This window comes from Rattus norvegicus, chromosome 5 (genome assembly GCF_036323735.1).
Source record: "Rattus norvegicus strain BN/NHsdMcwi chromosome 5, GRCr8, whole genome shotgun sequence".
NCBI lineage: Eukaryota > Metazoa > Chordata > Mammalia > Rodentia > Muridae > Rattus > Rattus norvegicus.
The window spans coordinates 139141184-139163079 of record NC_086023.1 but is presented as its reverse complement, the minus strand read 5'-3'; the positions used below and the strand labels follow the sequence as shown (position 1 = coordinate 139163079).

General features: G+C 57.0%; 1 protein-coding gene across 2 annotated transcripts; it reads left to right on the top strand.

The window, feature by feature from the left end:
• The first annotated feature begins 1450 nt into the window (after positions 1-1450).
• Foxo6 (forkhead box O6) lies at positions 1451-21751 on the top strand. Of its 2 annotated transcripts, XM_039111222.2 has the most exons (3): positions 1953-2367; positions 18998-19066; positions 19629-21751. In XM_039111222.2, exons 1-3 carry the CDS (start codon positions 1954-1956, stop codon positions 20892-20894), a joined length of 1749 nt encoding a protein of 582 aa, XP_038967150.1. In that variant the 5' UTR covers position 1953; the 3' UTR covers positions 20895-21751. The 2 variants fall into 2 exon arrangements, with proteins under 2 accessions (NP_001386143.1, XP_038967150.1); NM_001399214.1 differs by lacking the exon at positions 18998-19066 and having other exon boundaries at positions 1451-2367; positions 19629-21750.
• Positions 21752-21896: the final 145 nt, after the last annotated feature.

Here is a 21896-nt window from a genome sequence, read left to right as displayed (position 1 = left end):
ACCTCTCTAGTCCCTTCAGGAACCAGGTACTGGCCAGGAGGGGGTTAAGACTTGGAATTCTAGTGCCGGGCATGCTAATTTTGGTAGGTTGCTTCCCCCACTCTGGGCCTCAGTTTCCTGATCAGCAAAACAGGATACTGTGCCAAAGGGACATGAAGGTTTGCTGGCAGGGCAGCAAGCATCTGGGCAAGCAGGGAATAGTCAGGCATGTGAGGGAGTTTGAGGTAGAAGAAGTGCCAAGATTAGATTGATGTTTAAGCTGAGTTTTGGTGGAGGCCTTTCGGGTGGGAAGGACTGAAGGCTTACGGCATAACCTGAGCAAAGGCCGGCAGATGGAGTGGTGACTGGAGACTTAGCCTCCCTTACCCTTTGGGATGAGGTAATGGACTGCGTAACCTCTCAGGGGCTGCTCCCTGTGAGGTCACGTGATGATGGGATTACCATCTGAGTCCTCTACTAGTCTATACAGCAGGGACTTCATTTGTCCCTATTTGCTGCTCTTGCTGTAGAGTCCTGAGAGGAGACAGGAACAATGAAGATGTTCGATAGATACCCATTAAATGAGTGAGCTCCTCTCCAACCATTCTTAACTTTGGGGGTAAGCACTTGTTCCAACAGCCCCATTGAGAACCTCCCAGAGACTTGAAGACAGTGGTTCCCTAAAGTGGGGTCCCTAGTGCCTGTGTGCTTGCTACAAATGTGAAGTCTCCGCCCCGCCAGACACTCGAGGATGAGGGTCGGGGTTCAGGAATCAGTTTCAGTACTCTGCAGGATAAAACCTGCCACAAGTTGAACTCGGAGAACCAACGCTCTAAAATTGTGCTTGCAAGCACCATAAAAGCCCAGGAAGCCCCATTTGCACAGAGAGCAGGTAGGGTTGTGGCAACGCCTGGCCTACAACCCAGGAAATTATCAAACCATTCCCTAGACAGATCCATGGCACAAAGAAGAGAGGAGAGTTAGATCAACCCTTGGTCTGGCTGTTGGAAGGAATACTTGGAAACGTCAAGGGTCTAGAAGAGGAGGGCGGGGCATTTCTGGGGATAGTAGAAGCAGGGAGGGACCAGTGCTCTGAGCCCCGCCCCATTTCTGTTGCCCTGGGAAACCCCGGGTTGTAACAATAACCTGCTGACGCGCTCCTGGGAGGAATCCTTTGAAGACTGTGGGCGGGACAGCCCCGCTGTGCACCAATGGGAGCACTCGGGATCCGCCCCCACGTTGCCCTCCCCAAGCCTGGCAGGGGGCGGGGCCGCGCCAGACGTTTCTCGCCTGCTCCCTAGGGGGCGCTGTGGCGTACGGGGCTTCGGCGGGGTCGCCCTTAGCGGGAGCTCCACGCCCCCCACAGTCTACAGGCGGGGCACCCAGTAAGCAAGGATTCCGCGGCCCCGGGCGAGTACGCCCCGCCTCCTTTTGCTCCGGGCCCGCCCCGTCCCCGTCCCCCGCCCATCCCGAGGTGCAGCCGGCGCTGAGCGCGGCAGGCGCGGGAGCTGGCGCTGGAGCCGGAGCGGCGGCGGCGGCGGCGGCGGCGGCATTCACCGGGCGGCGGCGCGGGCTCTGGCACGGGCTTGGGCTCCGGCATGGTGCAAGCGAGCCTCGTCCCGGGAGAGCGGGGCCCGCGCGCGGGACCGGCGCCCGCGGAGCGGCGGCAGCGGCAGTGGCGGTGGTGGCTGCGGGCACAGACAGGCGGCAGGTGCTAGAAGCTGGGCTGGGCGAGGTGTATGCCCGCTGGGCTCCCGGGCCGCCGCCCCCTCACTGCCTGAGTCTTTGCCTCCCTCCGTGCTCGCCAGTTCGTCCAGCCCGCTGCCTCCGCGCCCCGGCCCATGGCGCCCCGTGGTTGAGTCGGCGCCGCCAGGGACCCCTCCCGCGGGCCTCCCCGGGGCGCGCAGATCTCAGAGCCGCGCGCCCACCCTCCGCGGAGCCTCCCTCCCTGCCTCGCCCGAGCCGGGCGGGACCATGGCTGCGAAGCTGCGAGCGCATCAGGTGGACGTGGACCCGGACTTCGCGCCGCAGAGCCGGCCGCGCTCCTGTACCTGGCCTCTGCCGCAGCCGGACTTGGCCGGCGACGAGGACGGGGCGCTGGGCGCAGGAGTGGCCGAGGGCTCCGAGGACTGCGGGCCGGAACGCAGGGCGACGGCCCCAGCGATGGCCCCAGCGCCGCCGCTGGGCGCGGAGGTCGGACCGTTGCGGAAAGCGAAGAGCTCCCGACGGAACGCGTGGGGGAACCTTTCCTACGCCGACCTCATCACCAAAGCCATCGAGAGCGCCCCGGACAAGAGACTCACGCTCTCGCAGATCTACGACTGGATGGTCCGCTACGTGCCCTACTTCAAGGATAAAGGCGACAGCAACAGCTCGGCCGGCTGGAAGGTGGGGCATCTGGGTTCCGGGCAGGCCACAGGGAGGGGGGCTCTGGAACACCCCTAGGGGTCATGGAGTGCGCGCCCAGGGCGTAGGGCAGGTCGGTTGACAGGCAGAGGCGTGCTGGCAGCAGCTGTATTCATTCATGTCCCCTAGGAAGGACGCGCGGGATTGGAGGTCTGGTAGGGTGACAGGGGATACCTTTTCGAGGCATCCCAGAGGAATATCCCTGGGCTGTCATTGGGTTTAGTAGCATAACTCATTTCCAAGCCACGGACAGTGGAGAGCCCCCTTTGTTTTGTGTGACTTGTTTTACCCTCTCCACCAGGGTACCTGCTTTAAAGAGCTGGAGTCATGACCCAAGGCTCCTGTCTGCTTTCCCTCTCAAATCTCCCCTGCCCTTCCTGAAGCCGGCCCCATGGTGAAGAGTGCTAACAGATCATGGGCCCGCAATTCTTTCTGTGGGGTCGAGAGAGTTCATCCTGGAGCACCTACTAGTCGGGATGAAAAGCATGGCAGGTCATCCGAGAGGAGTTCTTCACGGGGCAGGTGTTGTCAGTCCCTTCCCTGGTACAGCATGGGGTGGGGGAGGTGCTTAAAGCTCCCTGCTGGTACTTGTGGGAAGGGTGTTGAGGTCTGGGGGTCTATTTCTACCCGCTCTAGGCAACTTATCTCTCAGCTCCCTGGCTTTCTGGGCCCAGATGCACTTAAGGAGTGGGACACCCCTAGAGAGTCCTCAGTGGCAGGCAGTGAAAGGGGAGAGCCATCTTGGGAGAAGACTTGGATGGGGGCTTCACTGGATTGTAGCTTCTAGAATCAGCTCCTTCTCTGGCCATCTTGTTGGGAAATGGGGCTAGACTTTGCATTTGAGGGTGAGGAGGTCTGAAGGGACTTCTTGAGGGAGAGGTAGTCACTATGAGGGCAACATGGCTGTGCCCAGAGATGAGGCTGTTCAGGGTGTTGATTGGCAGCAAGGTCTAAGGAGAAGGGCAGGGGCCATGGCCATGGCCAGATGTAGATGCACCTGGGTGCACTGTCCTGATCTGGGAGCCCACAGCTCCTGTGATGTCTGTACGATGGCATCTTCCTTGACCATTATGGGGCAGGAACACAGGACTCAGAAGTAGACTTGAGTCTCATCCCCTCCATTTTTCAGTGCCCCGCAGCTCAGTTCCCAGCAGAACACAACTTTCTCTCAAGTGTGCCCTGCCCTCGGGCCTGCTCTGCTTCTTGTTTGCTGAGTCCACCTTCCACTCCTTCCTGCAGATGTAGCCTCTATCCACAGGGGCACAGTCCCAATGCCTCCTCCAAGAAGCCTTCCCTAGCACTTGTTGACTAGCTCAGCCCCCCCGCCCCCTTTTCCTAACTGTAAGGCATGCATTGTGGGTCAATCATGTGTGCCCTGCTTCCCGTTCCCTCCCTCCTTCACCTTTGAAAGACAGTGTCAGTGCAGGACTGTTCTGTCCCCATGACACCTTACAGAGAGTCTGGCCCAAGAAGCCATCAGTGTATGTGTACTGAGAGTAAAGAGATGGGGTGGATAGTAAAGAGGATGTGGATTGAGTACCAGGACCAGAGCTGGTCAGGAGGGCTTCCTGTAAGAGGAGGAGCTCCAGCAGGTTTGGATGGATGAAGGAGGCTGGGGAAAGATGGAAAGCAGGGACTTGAAGCTGGAAGCCTGGAGACAGCTGCGGTTCACTGAGCAAGCGTGTTGGGGCCGAGCTCTGAGCCAGACTCTTTAAAGCTCTCAGTAGTCCCTGAGCTGGATTTTACTATAACCATTTGTAGGGGAGGTCTCTGAGGCCCAGAGCACAAGAGTCAGTTAACTGCCTAAGGTCCCACTGCAGCCCAGGTGTGTCGCCCACCTCACCAGGTTCCACCATGCCTCTGGAACGTGCCTTGCTGGCCCCAGTGAGGGTGAGCTGCTGCTGACTTTGAACAGGGGGCGGACAGAACCTTAGGGGATGATGGCAGTGTGCTTGGAGATTTTTGAGCCCCATGAGTTCATTTCTCAAACTGTGAGACTGAGGCCTTGAGAGGTAATAGGACTCTCTCCTGAGAGTGTCAGAAAGGAGTGAACCCTGGACAAGGGCCCAAGTCTCCTGTCTGCCCATTGACTGCAGTTCCCACTGCACCACACTGGCCCTGCCTGTACCTCTCTCCCAGTCCTGGATGGGGGCACTGTGTGAGCAGCCCCAAGCTTGGACTCTTGCTCTTGGTGCTGGCTAAAACCACTCAGACACTGGAGGGGCTCTAATGCAGCCTGTCTCTTCAGTGGAGGTCCCCCTTTACCCTCCTGCTCCCCCAGGGTGCCTCCATTCGCCCTCATTCCTGGAACTTCCTGCCCCTGGACCCCTTCTGTCACTCCCAGTCAATTCCTTCAGAGGCCTGGGGGAGGAGCAATCTCCAGCTCCCCGTCTCAGCTTGACCAAGGCTTGGAACACCTCAGGTGCCAGGACTCGGCATCTTATTCCTTCATCCATTTCATCCTCCCCAAAAGTGCTGCTCTTGAAAGCCTGCATGGTACTAGACCTTTATTCCGTGGGGAATGTCGGGGGCGCGCTATGACTCCTTAAGGGAACCTAAGTTCTTGGCCCCACCTTCAGGAAGCATTGCTCCGAACCTTCCACATTAAGACACAGCGTTTGGAGACAGAAAAAGCTAGCAGGTGGGGCAAGGGGCTGGGAAAGTGGGTTCCATATTCTAGGGAGTCCGATGTTCTCTCACGGAGGGGGTGGCCTTGATCTTGGGTGTCTTCTTGGTTAGGGAAAATTAGGGAGATAGTTTTGTGATGGGGTGAAGGAACTGCTTGTTCAAAGGCAGAGAGGGGGAACTGTGCCTGCTGGATTTGGGGGTGCTTGCAGTTGCAGACTAGAGCCTAGGACTCTTGGGCTGGCAGGAAGTAGTCCTGGAAAGGCGGAGTGGTCACCTTCAGAAAGGAAGGGAAGACAAAGTCTGATGTACTGGGCCTTAGCCCTAAAGTTCCATCGGTGATGTGAAGAGGGTGTCCCAGTGCTGCAGGCCCAAGTCACCCAAACCAGAGGCCTGGAGAGTTAGGACTACCTGTGGTTGCACCATAAAGGCTAGTCCCATTCCCCTGGGGACAGAGTATCAAGCCTGGGGTCAGGGCTTGGCCAGGAGTGTAGTGGCCCAAGAGTTGTGGGTCCAGAGTAGAACCTCCCATTCCCTCTTAGCTCCTCCATAAATCCCCAGGTTCCTTTGGCTTTGGCCTCTTACGGGAAGCCTTCCTGGCTGCACTGTCCTGCTGTTCCTTCCACTGAACGCCTCTGGAGTTGTTCAACTCCTTTTGTGTTTCCTGGCTGCCAGTCCTTGGGGAGCTCCCAGGCCAGGCCTGGGCGCCTCCCATTTCTGTCCCTAGGCCCAGAGGGGTGGAGCCCAGTGGATGGGGACTTCCCCTCTCCCTCAAGGGCTGGTGCAGCTTAGCTGAGGGGTGGGATCAGAAGGCGGGTGCTAGCCCCATCTGGCCCAGGCCTGGCCCTGTAAGTTCCAGGTGGGGAGGGGGCTTGAAAGAGGGGCTGATCCCAAGGCCAGCAGCAGGGTCCTGCTCTTGACTCGGAGCAGCGGTTGGGAGAGTAGCACCCCCTCCCCCAAGCGCGCTCCACCAGGATGCCTTCCCCCTCCTTTGTCCTCGGGGATCCCCAGCCCCAAGAGCTTGTGGGGGTGCGGGAAGAGGCGGTGTGAGCCCCGATTGGGGGGGTGTCCTCACCCCCCTCACTGCACGAGCGAGGGGCTGGCAGCTGCCCGCCTCCTGGGCACGAGCCCGTGCCAGCCGCTCCTGGCACAGTTGCTGGCACGCCCGGCAGACTCCCACGGCCACCTGCTCACACCCACCCACGAGCGCTGGCGCGCTGCGGGCCCTTCCGGCTTCCCGGGCCTCCCAGCGCCCCTCCCCCGACGGCGTGCCCGGAGCCCCCTCCCCAATTCTCGGCTCCCCTAGGCCGGCCCTATGCGACCCAGACCCCCACCCTGCACAAGTTGGGGAGCTCTTGAGGCGGGGCTGCTGGGGGCCTCTGGGTTGCTGCGCCGCGGGGGGAAGGGGGGCCAAGAGGCAGCAGACAGACCGACAGACAGGGTGAGGGCCCCGCCTGCCACCTGGCGCCGCTCCAGCGGGACGATGGCGGGCAGCGCCGTGCCAGGCGGTAATTGCAGACAGACTAATTTAAAGAGATGAGACGGTTATTTTTAACTCGCGTTAAGGTAATGAACGGCGCGGGGGGTTTGTGGGTTCGAAAATTCAGCGCCCTCCAGCCCCCACTTAATGCGGGTTGGGGGCTCGCTGCAGACCTTGAGGGCTCCACCTTTGGACTTACTCAGGTGTAGTATCGAAGGAAACTGAGGAACTGAGACACAGGGAGGCCCTGCCAGAGGACAGGGCTAGTGAATGCACCAAGCACATGTCACAGCAGATTCTCACCATGGCCCTCTTTCCAGATGTGGAAGTGACTTGCCTTGAGGTCACATACCTAGTAAGTACCAGCCCTGAGTGGTAGAACCCAGTTCTACCCCTTGAATGCCAGCATTTTCTGTGCCTTTGGGTAGGACTGGGGGTTTGGGTTTGGGAAGGGTTGGGGCTCCTTCTTGCAACCCAGCTTCTCCAGTTTTTGAGTGGCAGCTGGTGATGGCCAAGAGTTTGCCTTGGCCTTGCTAGGGCTGAGGGGTCAGGAACTGTGAGTGGCAGTGAGCCTCTTAGGTGGAGCTTCCTTGCCCTCTCAGCAGACTCACCAGCCCCTCCCTACACCTGCAGTGTGCCTGCTCCCACTTGGGGCTGAGTGACTGGGATGTAGGGCTGACACCTCCCCATTAGAGCCCCATCCACCTCCAGGTCAGACTTTGGGTCACCGAAGAAGTTGGAAGGTCTGATGCTGGAGGCCAACCTCCCATAGTCCGCTCTGACACATTTCTCTCAGGGACTGCCATTCACTGGGCAGACACGTCCTGGGAAGATGTGTCTTCTTCCCTGCAGGGCCCTGAAGGACCCACTGTGTCCAGCTGTAACCCTTTGTGGTCCTCTGGAGTCAGGGCTAGGCAAAGGTGGACAGGGCCCCCGTGGGAAACATGACTCAGTGTGTGTGTGTGTGAGATAGACTGCATCCTTCTCTCTGCTCCTCAGCGTCCCCCGGTGAGTCCAGAGGATGTTAACACAGTCCCTGGGTCCTTCCATACTGTGACTTACAAACCTTTTGGTACCAGGGGCTGAGAGGTTCGAGGTACTGAAAGGGCTTCTCACTGGTGGACACCTGCGACTGTGGGTGTGGATAGTCCTGAACCTGAGCCTCTTAAAGTTGCCTGCCCCTGGGGCTGGGGATTTAGCTCAGTGGTAGAGCGCTTACCTAGGAAGCGCAAGGCCCTGGGTTCGGTCCCCAGCTCCAAAAAAAAAGAATCAAAAAAAAAAAAGTTGCCTGCCCCTGCCCATGGCAGTACCCACGTGGCAACCATTCGGCTAGCACAAGGGAGTGCTCGTGGCAGCCCCAGCTGTCCCCAGAGCAGTCAGATGGGGGGGGCTCAGGGTGTTGGGTGGGTATCAGCTTGGGCTCTAGGGCCTGAGGAGGGTGCTTGGGGGGGACAGCTGGATCTGGAGCACCCCCCTTTTCCTGGCACCCCGGTTACTATGGAAACCCACTCCTGTTTAGGAAGGTTTGGCTGTTTGCTGCCTCTCCCCACCCCCCAACCCATATGTGGAGGTGGGAGGGGGCCAGGTGGTGTGTGGGGGTGGGGCCTCCCACACCCTACCCCCAGGGCCTCCCTCTTCACTAAGAGAAACCTTCCTGGTCTCTAAGGGGGCTGCCTGTCATGGGAAGGGGAATGAGAAGAGAAAGTGGGTGCTGGGCAGTCAGTCCTATCATTTGCACACATTCTCCCACTCCACCCTTCTTGAAATCCTTGCCAGATACTCATTTGTAGTCCCATTTTGCAGTCGAGGAAATTAAGGCATAGCTGGGAGAAGGCAGAGCCTAGACGGGGGGTGCAGGCCTGTGCATGTCTACCCCATTTCTCTCGTCTGTCTCCCACTGTCAGTGTGGTGTTGCTTCCACATAGCCTTCCTGCTACAAGATCTTCAAGATCTGTTTTAGGATCCTAAGGCCCCTCAGTTCCCCTTGGAAGCCAACCAGGCCAAAACTGCTCTGGATCCCCGGGCCAGGCCCTCTGCTGGACTTGTCCAGATCTCACCTCCCACCTGTGTTTCCTGCCACCTCTATGCTTAGGCACCCTCATGCTGCCACCTTCACGAGAGACACTACCTCAGCCCACACCCCTGCCAGTCACCACATGGCGACCAAGGCAGCTCTCCTTGGTCGATCCCTTGGGATACCCTTCAGAAAATAAAATAGCTAGGGTGCTTGAGCATTTTGATTGAAGCCACCACCATCCAAGTGGTTCTGGAAGGCAACACATCTTCTTGAGGATCTTTGCTTAAAATCCTTAGCTGTCCACAGGCCTGGCTTGTCATCAGAGAGTCCCTGAAGCTTTGCACCAGCACACTTTCCAAATCTTTGGGCACGAGCACTGAAATCCATATTTTAATAGGTATGTCTGGTGACCAGTCATTCAGAAGCCACTTCTTAGATGGCGGCCTCCTGGCCTCCCAGCCTCCTTCCACCTGCCCTGTGTACTCACTGTGACCAGCTTCTTCTTTAACCTGCTTCCTAGCTGAGCCCCTGCTCCTCTTCCTCCCTACTGCCCGAGGGACTTGGACCTCATGCCATCGGTTTCAGGGGCCTGAGCTCCTGCTCAGCACCTATGTCTAGCCCGTGAATCAGAATTACCCTGTATAAGAGGGCAGCCACAAACCCCCCTGCCAGCCTCGGACGCCAGAGGGAGGTGTTGGAGAGTGATACTCAGAAAGCTCTCTGGGCCTGGAATGTACTGAAAGTGACAGCCACAGACCCTGTCCTAGCTAGTTTCCCACCGATAGAAGAGAGAATATATGTACAGTCCAGCACTGTTTGCCCTTCCTTGGGATGCAGACACCTAGTGTGATTCTCGAGGCCCAGCCCCCAACCTTCTCAACCTTTCCTGCCCCCTTCAGTCCTCTGACCCTTGCTTCAGCCACCTTGAACTACGTGTAGCTCAGGATCCCTCCTGCCAGGTGCCAACCCACAACACATTCTCTCAATGGATTCTTACAGCGGATCCATGAAACTATTGTTGTGGCCGCTACCCCACTGGCAGACGAGGAAACTAAGCGCGAAAGAAATCAAGAGGCTTCAATGATGTGTGGCAGGCAGCACTAAAATGTCCCAGGGCTGGCTTCAGCCTGGTCTAGCACTCTCTTTGCCCCCACAACTGGCTTTGTGCTCTCCCTTGAAGTCTGGCCCTGAGGCTTCTAGCATGGGCAATGGGCCCTAATTTCAGGCTGCCTTTCCTAGCAGACAGTGCCCCAGAAGCAGGGGCAGGGCAGTTTTCTGTCTCCTTGGTTTACAGACCCAGGACTAGGGGAATTATAATCCAAAACCACACACCAATGGGCACCTGCTAAGCAAAGCTGTCAGGACTGGCTCTGACCTTGAGGGGCTGGGAGATTAAGCTTGAGAGATGAAGTCCCAGAGTCCTGTGCTGACAAACACCATCAGGGCAGGACAGGACAGAAGGTCAGATTATCAGCTGTGGGTGTTTAGAGGCAGGGAAACAAGGAGGTCAAACCCTTGGGGCAACCTGAGGAACCCAGCAGGAGTAAAAGCTGGGAAAGCAAGAGTGACTTGAGATTGCAGGCAAGCTCAGACTCGGGAGCTGGCACTCCGGTGGGAGTGGTAAATGGGATGACACCAGCAGACAAATCACTCAAGAGTGACTTGTGTGGCAAGCACACGGTGGGACGAGACGAGCAGATGAGCCTGCGTTAGGTCCAGATGTCAGTCTGAGTTCCCTGCAGCTAGCCCACCATGTCTTAAGACTCTGGTGAGAATGGCTGGGTTGTGTATGTGGTAAGCATCTTAGGAAGCCAGTGGCATCAGTACAGCCTAGTTCTGCTTACCTTCCGTGTAGCTCTGAGCAGTTTCAGTCTTAGTTTCCTCCTCTACAAAATGGGATGATAGGCCTATGTCTGAGCTTAGAATTTCAGGAAAGATACCTGTAAAGTCCCCAAGAAGTCTTATCAGAGGTCAGTACTGTTATTCATTACTCTGTGAAAAAAAAGCACAGTCTGCCTGTGTATAGATTAGGACTCCCTATGAATGCCCCTGAAAGAGGGGAGTGTGTGTGTGTGTGTGTGTGTGTGTGTGTGTGTACAGGTGGGCTATGTGTATGGAGGCCAGGTTTTGATGTGAGGTGACTTTCTCTATTGCCCGCAGCCTTATTTTCTGACACAAGGTCTCAGTGGCTCTGAAGCTGACCTTTTTACCTAGCCTGGCTGGTAAACACCAAAGATCTCCTTGTCTCTGACCCCAGGCACTGGAGTTATGGCTGTATGCTTCCACACTCGGCCTGTACATGGTTGCTGGGGATCTGAGCTCAGTGCAGTGAACATTTCCCCATTGACACACACCCCAACCCCAAGGACCCTCATTTTCACAGAAAGAAAGCCACCTGCCCCAGGAAGTCCTCAAGCCTGGGGCTACCTGTCCCTAGCATAGTGGGTTCTCTTGGCCCCACTGCCAGGCTGTGTGATCTTGGGCAAGACCATTCCCACTCTGGTTCCTGGTTCTCCTTCTCCAATAATCTGGGAAGCTCTAAGGCCTCCTCCTTCTCCCTCCTGTCCCCTCCCCTGTCCTCAGCTGGCCTTGCCACCACCTCCTCTTGTAACCTGAGCTGGGCCTTAGGGAGGAGGGGCTTGCCCTCTGCCAGAGGCACCTGCCAACTAAGCAGATGTGAAGATGGAGGCCCCAGCAGGGAGAGTGAGGACTTAAAGCCAGCTAGGCCGGACAGGGGCAGCCACACTTAGCACACCCAGCCCAGCCTCTGGCCTCTGGCCCTGGAGCTCACCCAAGCACTTGTCCATTTTTTTCAGCAGACATTCGTGGTGTTCCAGTACGTTCTAAAGGACCTCTGAGGCTTCAGGAGGAGACAGATGGCAAATGAGGTTGCTGCCCTGGTCTGGGTGGGCTGCCCTGGGTTCTTGGAGTCCCTTGTCAAGGAAATAGAGGGCCAAGGGCAGCCCCCAGGGGCAAGGCCAGTGTCTGTGCGGGTGGCTGTGCCCCTGGGAGAGCAGATGGTTCTCTTGGCACTACGCCTGCTCCTCCTCTTTCTCCCCCAGGAGCCAGCCTGCAGGGCTCGGGCACAGCTGCGAGGCCTTCCCCAGAGCTGGGTCCAGGGCAGGGCTGAGTGAGGTCACTGCAGCTGCTCCCAGGGCCTGGGCAGAGGAGCAGGGAGGTGCTGCCTGCAGATAAGGGAGGTGATCAGACTAGAGGGGTGCAATGCCAAGTCTGAAGGGGTTGCAGTTAGGGGCTCTGGGGTGGAGCAGCTGAGAGCAGGTTGGTCAGCCCTACTTCTGTTCCAGGACAGTCCCAGAGCTTCTGCTAGGCCTAGGTTTCTCTTTAGAGCAGGGGTTCCTAACCTCCTTAATGCTGTGACCCTCTAGTACAGTTCCTCATGTTATGGTGACCCTCCAGCCATCAAATTATGTTGTGCTGCCTCATAATTTTAGTTTTGCTATTGTTATGAATTGTAATGTAAATATCTGATATGCAAATCCCAAAGCAGGTCGTAACCTACAGGTTGAAACATTCTTGTTGAGAGGCGTCTCAGAGCAGGGGCTCTGGATTGGCACCTGTCAAACCCTCAGAAGGTTGGCTCAAATGCTTGGTGATGTGGTCATAACATACCACAATGAAGTGATAGTATTTAATATATGGTATCTTACCCAGACATGGTGATCCTAGCACCAAGGAAGGCGGGGCAGTGTGCAGCTGGGCTATATACTGAGATCCTATTTCAAGAAAAGAAAAAAAAATACTTTTTCCCAATTATGCTGAATTCTCCTGAGGAGTCAGAAAGCTCTGAGGAAGACACAGGAGGCCATGGTTGCAGGAGCCTCTGGGGAGACCAGGCCAAAAGGGAGACTCAAGAGGACCCTGGTAGCTGGTGGCAGGGTCTTAGGGACTGCTCGGTGGAATCTTCACTGGTCCAGGCATGAACAAGTCAGACACTATTGAGGGCGCCCCCTTCCTCCACGCTCTGTCATCCCCACACACTTCAGTGGAGGAGGCAGACTCTGGGATAATAAAACTCCGGTCTGCAGTTAGCACTGTTGTGGGGCAGTCCACTGTCTCTGGGGCTGGTAGGAGGGTTCAGGAGCTCAGATCAGGCCTGATGAAGGAGTAGAACCTGAGATGCAGAGAGGGAGGGACTTGAGAATAAAGTGTGCAGAAGCACCCGGGTGGACATGATGGTTGGCAGCCCAGATGCCTGCTGTTTGGGGAACGTGGCTCTTGAGTCTCTCTCTATAGTTGAACTGGAGCCCAAGGCTGTGGGGCAGGAGTGAGCTTGGACCTCTATTGCTGGTTTGTCGTTTGCCCGGGCTGATTCTGTGAGCTCTTCTGTGTCAGGGGAAGGGAGAGGAGAGAGGAATACGGTTGTGTATTCTGGCCCCTGACTTCCTATCTTGCTTCAATATTTGATTCATCCTGGATCCTGGCTGCTCACTACTGTCCTGGTGACCCTAAGCCCACTAATGGGCACTTGTGGCTCTTTGCCCCCAATCTGCCCTCCTCTATAGCAGACCTTAGTACTGATGATTTACGTGTGACCTTCAGATCCTGACATCATCTACCAGGAAGCCTGCCTGGACTGAACATCCCAACTCCACCTCAGACAAAAGGGCAACCCCACCCCCAGCTGTGGGTCTGTCTGACTCAGATGTGTGCTCCTGGAAAGGTGGGGACTCTAGGAATAAAGTGAAGGGTAAGGCACGGGGTCAGGTCTACTCCTGGACCTCTGAACCAGGAAGGATGAGAGCTGGAACTGTGGAATCCTCCCTACGCATGCTGGAGTTGTAACAGGGGGTGGAGACCCACAGGTGTCTCTGAGACTGAAGCTGGGTCATCATCACCATCGTGCAGATAAAGTTAGTCTCTGAAGAGAGGGCCTGAGCCGAGATTTCTGCCTATTATGGAACCTGTAGAGACTCCTCTGCACCTGATGGTGTTTGGTGGGGTAATAGAAGACCTAGGACTGAACTCCCCATCTTGAAATCCTCCAGGAACCAGGGAAAGCAGGAGACAGTGTTGGGTTAGTAGTAGGCAGTAGGTACAGAGTTTGCATATCCTGGCTCTGAGGAAAGCCAGAAGAGCCTGAGCTTGTCAGCCAAGACAGGGATATCTACTGGGATGGACATGGTGGGGAGCAGTGTGGGAAGAGCCTGGGCTGTGGAAACCAAGAACCAGAGACCTGAATCTTGCTTCCTCACTTCTAGCTTTGGGGCTTCAACCTGGAAGTCATTAAACTCACCAGAGCCTCAGTTTCCCCCTTTGCAAACTAGTGGTCTCTTCTTGGGGGTTGATTGTTAAGACAAAAGAACCTCTCATCCACCTGGCATGCAGCAGTGACACTTCCCTCCTGGGTCAGTACCAGAAGCACATGCCAATGGCATGCTGGAGCTGGGCTCACGCACAAGAACCGTTGTGCACACTGCTTTCCAGTTCCTCACCCTGTGACTTCACACTGGCAGCCTCACTGGCCTATGACGGGAGGATTCGTGCCACAAAGCGGTGACAGCTACAAATCCATCAGCTGGGTTCCCGCCACCCACGGAGTGCTGGTTGCTAATCATTTACCGTCACACCACTGAATTGTGCCCCCCAAGAGGGCAGCCTTCCTCATGCTCCCTTCCCAGGATCACAGGACCAAAGCAGAGAGCAAGGAAGTCCACAGAATCCCAGAATCCACTCTGTTGGCCTCTATCATCCTAGTGGGGACAGAAGGAGAGACGAGACAGACAGTGGTGGAGCTCTGATTAGGTCAAGCAACTTAAAAGGCAAAGTCTGCATCCCCTTCTTGGCCTGGAAAAGTTGCATATAGTTGAAGCAATGCAGCCCCCAACCCCTTGCAGGGAGGGACGCCAAGTAAGGGGACAGATCTCTCTCCTTTCCACTCATCATTCCCCACCCCTCTGCCAAAACCTGGCAGGTCCCGGCTGGAGAAGTAAGATTGGATGAGGTTGAGCTGTTGGGGAATGAAGCTGTGCTAGAAGGAGAGATGAGGCTGTACCGGAAGATAAACGAGGTGGTACTGTCAGGGAATGAGGTGGTACTAGGAGGCAAGGTGAGGCTGCATTACTAGATAAATGAGGTTGTACTGTCAGGGGGATGGAGTGTACTTGTAGGAGAGATGATGTCCTGCTGGATCGGCTGGGTCGCACCATCGGAGAACACAGCCACACCACAGGAGGAAGGAAGGCGTCCGACTTGGAGGATAAATGAAGGTGTCCTGCTGGATAAATGAGGGGCCCCGTCAGGTGAATGGAGTGCTGTTAGCAAATGAGGTTGTACTTGCTGGATAAATGGGACTGGTGTGCTGGATAAATGGGGTTGTGCTGTCAGGTGAATGCATTACTGCTCGTGGGCGAAGGGTGTCCTGGGAATAGATGAGGGTGTCCTGATGGATAGATGAGCTGTCACTGCCAGGTGGATCAGACCCTATCCGTGGGGCAGGCACCAAGGTCGAGGTCATTCTGACCTGCTGAAGCTCTTGGGGCGTCTCCTGGCCTAAGGGAACAGTGTAGTGGGAGGTCTGGGTGTAAGTCAGCCTGGGGCAGTCTGGGAGCAGGTGGAGGCCTGGAGTCAGCAGCTGCCTGTGAGCACTTCTTCAGAGTGCCGGGAAGCCTGTCCCTTCTCCACTGTGGTGGGCCCGACTTTTCCTGCATCCCTGCTTGCTGTTCATCCTATCCTGAGTTTGCTTCCTAACCTAGTTCAGAAAAGTCCCTTTTGTGTGCCAGCCAGGGCTAGTTCACTCAGATCTCCCTACAACCCAGTATCATGTATGCATGTCTCTTATTCCTTTACCGAGCAAACTTTTAAGTGCCTAGTATATGCCAAACACATGGAGCAAAGAAAAAAAATGGGGTGGGGATAGGTCACTACCCTTACAGAAGTCCTAATGCAAGGCCATCAGACAGTAGGTAAATGATCAAGTTACACAGAGGCTGAGTAGCCCTTCCCCGAAATGCTTGGCCACAGATGTTACAGATTACAAAACTGCTTTAGATTCTGGGATATTCACATAGACTTGGAGCATCCCTAACCCACAAATCTGAAAGCTATGACTTAAAAGTTGGCAGATTTTGGAGCATTTTTCAGATATAAGATTTTCAAGTTAGTATTCATCGGGTACTCATTTCAACTTTATTAACCCAGAAGGCGATAGCCTTAGAAAATTTCATACCGGGGAGAGGCAGATGAGAGAATTCTGTGAGCATCCAGAGGGAAAGACATCTGACCTGGCAGGTTTGGAGGCGAAGGAGGGATTGTGGAGGGGGCACCTGAGAGGTCACGGAGGGTGTGTGGGTTGTGACTGGACCTTTGTTCATTGAGGCATGGGGGGAGCATAGGAGGGTTGGAGAGGATGTCAGGTGGTTAAGCATACTTGTGTGAAGGTGCTGCAGGGAAGCAAAGGTGGAAGCTACAGCTGTTAAAGGAACTGGAGCTTCAAAGTACCTTGCCCCAGGGTCGTGCCGCTCCTGTGTGTTGGAGCTGAAACTGACGTCTGGACCCAGTGCCAGAGCCCATGCACTTGGCCATGTGCATTCTTGCCAGGCTTCTCTCCCTAGTGGGTGGACCCCAAGAGAGTATTCACCCAGGCCCTGGTGCTGAGGAAGAATGAGGAAGGCACGAATATAACCTGCTGTCCTTTCTTCTGCCCCTACCTCGTTTCCCTGGGGCCTGAAATCAGGGAGGTCTTATCTTCCCTAGGAGACCGTGCCAAGCCTAGATGTACATGCGGGATGTGGGAGGCCCCAGAAGCTGAGCCCAGCCCTGGGCATCCGGGGAGCTTGGGCATGCCTGGGCCGTGCCTGTGGTGGTGGGTTGCTAAGCGACTCCATGAGGGAGCCCTGGTTACTGCTGCCTGGTAGAGGCGTCTCCCTCTTCTACCTCCCTCACCTCCTTCATGGCCTCTGGCCTCCCAGGAGGCCCTGTGGGCAAGCCAGAGTTGTCACCAGTGCTTGCCACTGGATCTTGGCTGGGAGCTCTGATTGGCACCAGGTGTCTAGGTCCTAGGGAGATGTGCTAAGGTGCAGGGCGTGGGCCTCTCTCAGGGGCATAGCCCTGGTGCACATCCAGTACAGAGCCTAGCTTTGAAGTCAGAGGCCTCAGCTCCAGGCCACCCCTCTGGGCAGCCCTGAGCAAAGCCTGGTACCCATCTGAGCTCAGCTGCCCTATCCGTGTGGCTTGCAGAACCCCTCCCTCCACAGGCCTCATTCATGGAGAGTGAAGGTGCTGAGTGGGCAGGGCTTCCCCACACTAGGGCTCGAGTGTATAATGATTCAGATTTGCCTCAGGTTTCATTTATGAAAAACGAATCGTGCTTGGGGATGGGGGGGGGCAGGTGTTGCAGACTTCTAGATTTGACCATTTCAGAAACTGTCTAGTGTCAAACTGGAAAACACAGAGAGCAATTGGCCCAGGTCATCAGCGTATGTGAAGAGATAGCCCCAAAGAGGAGGACTGGCATCCCCAGGCCAGACTTGGTAGAGTGGGTGGAGGAGTGCCAAGCTGGGGGTCAGGAGGCCTGGGTGCATATCCTGGGACGCCAGGTCCGAGGCCACTTTGGACACATTCTTTCTTTTCCCTGTGCTGTGAGAACCATGGTGTGAAACAAAGGCTTGAACTCCTAGCCTCCTGGCTGAGTCCAGGGTGAGGGCAAGGGGAGAAGGCTGCGAACTTTCATGGACCTCTTTAAGGTCATAAGAATCGGGGTGTGTTTAAAAGCAGTTGCAAAGTTCTCAAGAGGAAGCACAGAACTCGTAGGCCGTCTTGACCCCGAAGTGCATACTTAGCCTTCTTCCTGGGTGGCTCCTGGGCATGGTCTGCATAGGAGTACTGGCTTCCCAAGAGTCTTTTCAAACTCTCTGACCTTCCCAGCCTGTGGCAGAATGGAATGTCCTCCACAAAGACCAACCTGAAACCATATTTGGGTTTGTGCCAAACAAGCTTCGTGACCTTGGCAACTTGTCTCTGAGCCACGCCCTCTTTGTTGGGAACTAAGCTCCCCAGTCCCTGACTCTATAGGGTTTAGCAGATGCACTGGGCCTGGCTAGGTGCAGTTACTTGGCAGTGCTCTTCCTCAGCCCTCAGTACTCTGAGCCAGACTGGCCCAAGACAGAAAGCAGTACTGCCAATGGACTTCCATCCCAGCAGGACTGGGAGAGTGGGAGGTGGAGCTTCTGGCAAGGCAGATAGTCCTGGGGGGGGGGGGGGGATGGCTGGAGTCTCCTGGGAACTGAACGCAGGTGTGGGGGAGGGGCAGGGAGCCAGGTGGATGGGCGGGCACAAGAAGGGAGTATCTACCTGAGGGAACATCATTCCCTTGGGGGCCAGCTACCCTCCTCACAGGGCCTCAGGAGAAGCCAGGCAGGGCAAGGCTGGCAAACTCCAGCTGTTGCCTCCAAGTCCATAAAGTGCCAGAGACAGCCAGCATGGTGGAGCTGCAAGAATGGAGACTGTTGGGGACAGGAGAGAGAACCCTGGCAGATTAGTGGTTAGGGTGTGCCTAGGTGGATTAGCAAGTTAAGACCAAGTTCAGGGGTCTGGACAGAGCTGGAGTGGTGCCCGGCATCACGGCCTAGCCATGGGGCTGTGGGCAAATTACATCATGCTTCTGTCATGTGGTGGACGAAATGGGGTAATGCTGGCCTCCCCAAGTGATTGATGCCCCGGCAGAGCTTAAGTCTTGGTGTTGAGATGGTGACCAAGCAGGTTTGTTGAGTCTATGGGTAAGGTCTGACTAGACAGAGCGGTTTAGGAGCACCTGGGGTGTTCCGAGACATCGAACCGCACCCATTAGCTCATGTAATGATCCAACAGCCTCAGGAGATGGTGATGACCGCAGTGTGTGTCTCAGAGTAGCTCAGAGACTGATGCACAGCCATGGTCACACAGCCAGGTGACCAAATAGCCAGGCATCCTGCCCAGTCCTCGGCTAGCCAAGGCCCAAGCTGTCTGCACAACAGTACCTGAACAGGAAGGTCAAGGCTACTGGAAAGGGGGTCCAGGAGATTCTACACCAGGTTTGTGTGGAGGTCAGGATGGTGGAGCTGTGAGCTCACCTTGCCTTCCTCTGTCCTCAGAGCAGGGCTGTCCAAAGCAGATAGTGACCCTGAGGTTACTCTTGATTGGCACAATAGAAATTAAGTGGAGGATATAGGCAGGGTGACAGAAGTAAAGGCCAAGTGGTACTGAGAGACAGCAGGCAGGCCTATGCAACCCTACTTACACAAGCTTCTTTGGCTGTAGGAAGTTCTTCCTGACTGTAAATGGAGAATGTGTGGAAAATTGTATAAAGGTCTCACAAGGAAGGGGCTTTGGGGACAGAGCTGAGCCAGGTGGGTCAGAGGGACACAGGAGTAGCTCTGAGGTCTCCTTGGTTAATCCTGGGCTCAATCTCCAAAACGTCTTGGGTTTATAGACTTATAACCTTATGGAGTATCCTGGGCATCCCCACCTCAGCCTGTTCTGCTTTCTCTGGCCAGGCCTTCCCACAAAGGGTTAACAGTCCTCTCTACCTGCAGTTGCATTTTAAAGACACGAAATTAAAGCAGGTAATTTATTCTCCCCACACACGAAAGAGCAATTAGTTCTAAACAGGGCTTAATCAGTCACCGCGAGATTGATTTCTGGAGCCCTGGGTTTTCGGGCTCCTGGCTCCATGCCAGGCTGGGGAGGGAGGGGGGCGGACAAATGAGCCGCAGCAGTGGCATGAGCCCTTACATAATCTGCTGGGGGGCCCCTCACAGTCTAGCCAGCCCCTCCAGAGGTTTGGCTGAGTTTGGAAGATGGGGTCCTGCTCTCCTGCTGAGGGATGGCACAGGTTCAGAATAGAGCTCAAAGTGAGCCTTATCCCTTAAGCACCAGCCCTGCCCTTTGGCAGTGTCTACTTGGGAGGTGGAGCAGGGCAGGGCAGGGGCACATTTGGGGTAAAGGATGGGCATTCTGGATTTGTCCAATGTGGTACTTAACCTGCACTCTCGTTTTACCTCCCTTTACCCCCATTGATCCTTCTATTTCTTCCCGTCCTTTTCTGACCCCCCTCCTTTCTTTCTCCCTGTTACTTTCCCCTGGATCCCCTCTTCCTGCCACCCATGCCCCTATCTCTGGCCACAGAACTCCATCCGGCACAACCTGTCGCTGCACACCCGGTTCATCCGCGTGCAGAATGAGGGGACTGGCAAAAGTTCATGGTGGATGCTGAACCCCGAGGGCGGAAAGACGGGCAAGACCCCGAGGCGCCGGGCCGTGTCCATGGACAACGGGGCCAAGTTCCTGCGCATCAAGGGCAAGGCGAGCAAGAAGAAGCAGCTGCACCTGCCAGAGCGGAGCCCGGACGACAGCCCTCCGGGCGCACCGGCTCCAGGGCCCATGTCAGCCTCCGCCAAGTGGGCCGCCAGCCCGGCCTCGCATGCCAGCGACGACTACGAGGCGTGGGCTGACTTCCGCGGCAGCGGGAGACCCCTGCTCGGGGAGGCGGCCGAGCTGGAGGACGACGAGGCCCTGGAGGCCCTGGCACCCTCCTCGCCACTCATGTACCCAAGCCCCGCGAGCGCGCTGTCGCCCGCCCTGGGCGCGCGCTGCCCGGGCGAGCTGCCGCGTCTAGCCGAGCTGGGAGGTCCGCTGGGCCTGCACGGTGGTGGCGTGGCCGGGCTGCCCGACGCCCTGCTGGACGGCGCGCAGGACGCGTACGGGCCGCGGGCACGCGCCGGGACCCCCTCCTACTTTGGCGGCTGCAAGGCGAGCGCCTACGGCGGGGGCGGGGGCTTCGGGCCGCCTGCTCTGGGCTCGCTGCGCCGCCTGCCCATGCAGACCATCCAGGAGAACAAGCAGGCCAGCTTCGCGCCGGCCGCCGCGCCCTTCCGCCCCGGGGCGCTGCCCGCGCTGCTGCCGCCGCCTCCGCCCGCGCCGAGGCCCGGTCCGCTGCTGGGCGCGCCCGGGGAGCTGGCGCTGGCCGGCGCGGCCGCCGCTTACCCAGGCAAGGGAGCGGCCCCGTACGCGCCGCCGGCGCCCTCGCGCAGTGCCTTAGCCCACCCCATCAGCCTTATGACGCTGCCCGGCGAGGCGGGCGCCGCCGGCTTGGCCCCGCCGGCCCACGCCACAGCCTTCGGGGGTCCGCCTGGCGGCCTCCTGCTGGACGCGCTGCCTGGGCCCTACGCGGCCGCAGCAGCCGGGCCTCTGGGTGCAGGACCGGACCGCTTCCCGGCCGACCTGGACCTCGACATGTTCAGCGGGAGCCTAGAGTGTGACGTCGAGTCCATCATCCTCAACGACTTCATGGACAGCGACGAAATGGACTTCAACTTCGACTCAGCCCTGCCTCCGCCTCCCCCAGGCCTGGCTGGGGCGCCGCCCCCTAACCAGAGCTGGGTGCCGGGCTGAGGGCCGCCCTGCGTGGCCTGGGTGCCCCGGTCCCGTTCCCATGGGGCCTCTGTCTTCCCATCCCGACCCCCGGGTTCCCACTCCCCCGACCCAGCTCCACTGGAGGATCCAGGAGGCAACCCCAGCCCAGCTGGAGACATCCCTCCGAGCTGAGCGCAGAGGGAGGTGGGAAGGAGCGGCTGGGACACCTTGCCAGTCCTGTCCGAACTCCTAAGACCTCCTGCTGGGGCTGGAGGCCTGGGAGAGATGGCTGAGGTCCGGCTAGGTGGGAGTGGGGAAGATCAAGGCGGATGGCCCACTGTGGATGCTTACCCTGGAAGCCCCCTACGAAGTGGGGAAAGGGCATTTCTGAACCTTCAGTTCCTATTGCTGGGTCCTTTGTGACGCTTAGGCCACCCAACTCCAATCTGATTCTCAAATGACACTTTCCCTCACTGGCCATAGACCCACCACACGAAGCCAGCAACCCTCTCGTTCACACCTATCTTGGTCATCCATTCCGCTCAGTCCTCTGGTCCTCAGCTACCCTCTGGTTCAGTCTCCCATCTTAACCAGTCCTGGCACCTCCTCTCTCCTGTCAGCCAACCCCACACTCCTTCAGTACTGGTCACAGCCTCTCCAGCGGGCCTCAGTTCCAGATCCATCCCCCAATTCGACACCCCTAGTCCTGGCCCTTCTCTCCCATATTTATAAGTGTCCGGTCGGGGCGGGCGGTGGGCGCGGCGTCCCCGGCGCATATCGTAGGCAGTGTACTGTGGCCGTGCCGTCAGCGTGTGCGTGTGCGTGTGTGCCGTGTCGAGGCCGTGTAGAGTGCATTGTACAGCATATTTTCATGAATAAAATTGTTTTAAATATTTCCCGAGCCTTGGGTTAGGAGGAGGGGGTGGTGGTGATGAAGGGGATTGGTAGGGGTGATGCCAGGGTTCCTGTTTGCTGCAGCCATCAGGGCTTTTTATCTGGACACACGACCGGAGATCTACTTAGCTCTACATTGGTTAAGCA

Excerpts from the sequence above, each read along its gene's own strand:
- Foxo6 (XM_039111222.2), top strand. The coding sequence starts at position 1,954 with ATGGCTGCGAAGCTGCGAGCGCATCAGGTGGACGTGGACCCGGACTTC. Across the intron at positions 2,368-18,997 it reads ACAGCTCGGCCGGCTGGAAG|GCCTTCCCACAAAGGGTTAA; the intron begins GTGGGGCATCTG and ends TTCTCTGGCCAG. Across the intron at positions 19,067-19,628 it reads AAGACACGAAATTAAAGCAG|AACTCCATCCGGCACAACCT; the intron begins GTAATTTATTCT and ends CTCTGGCCACAG.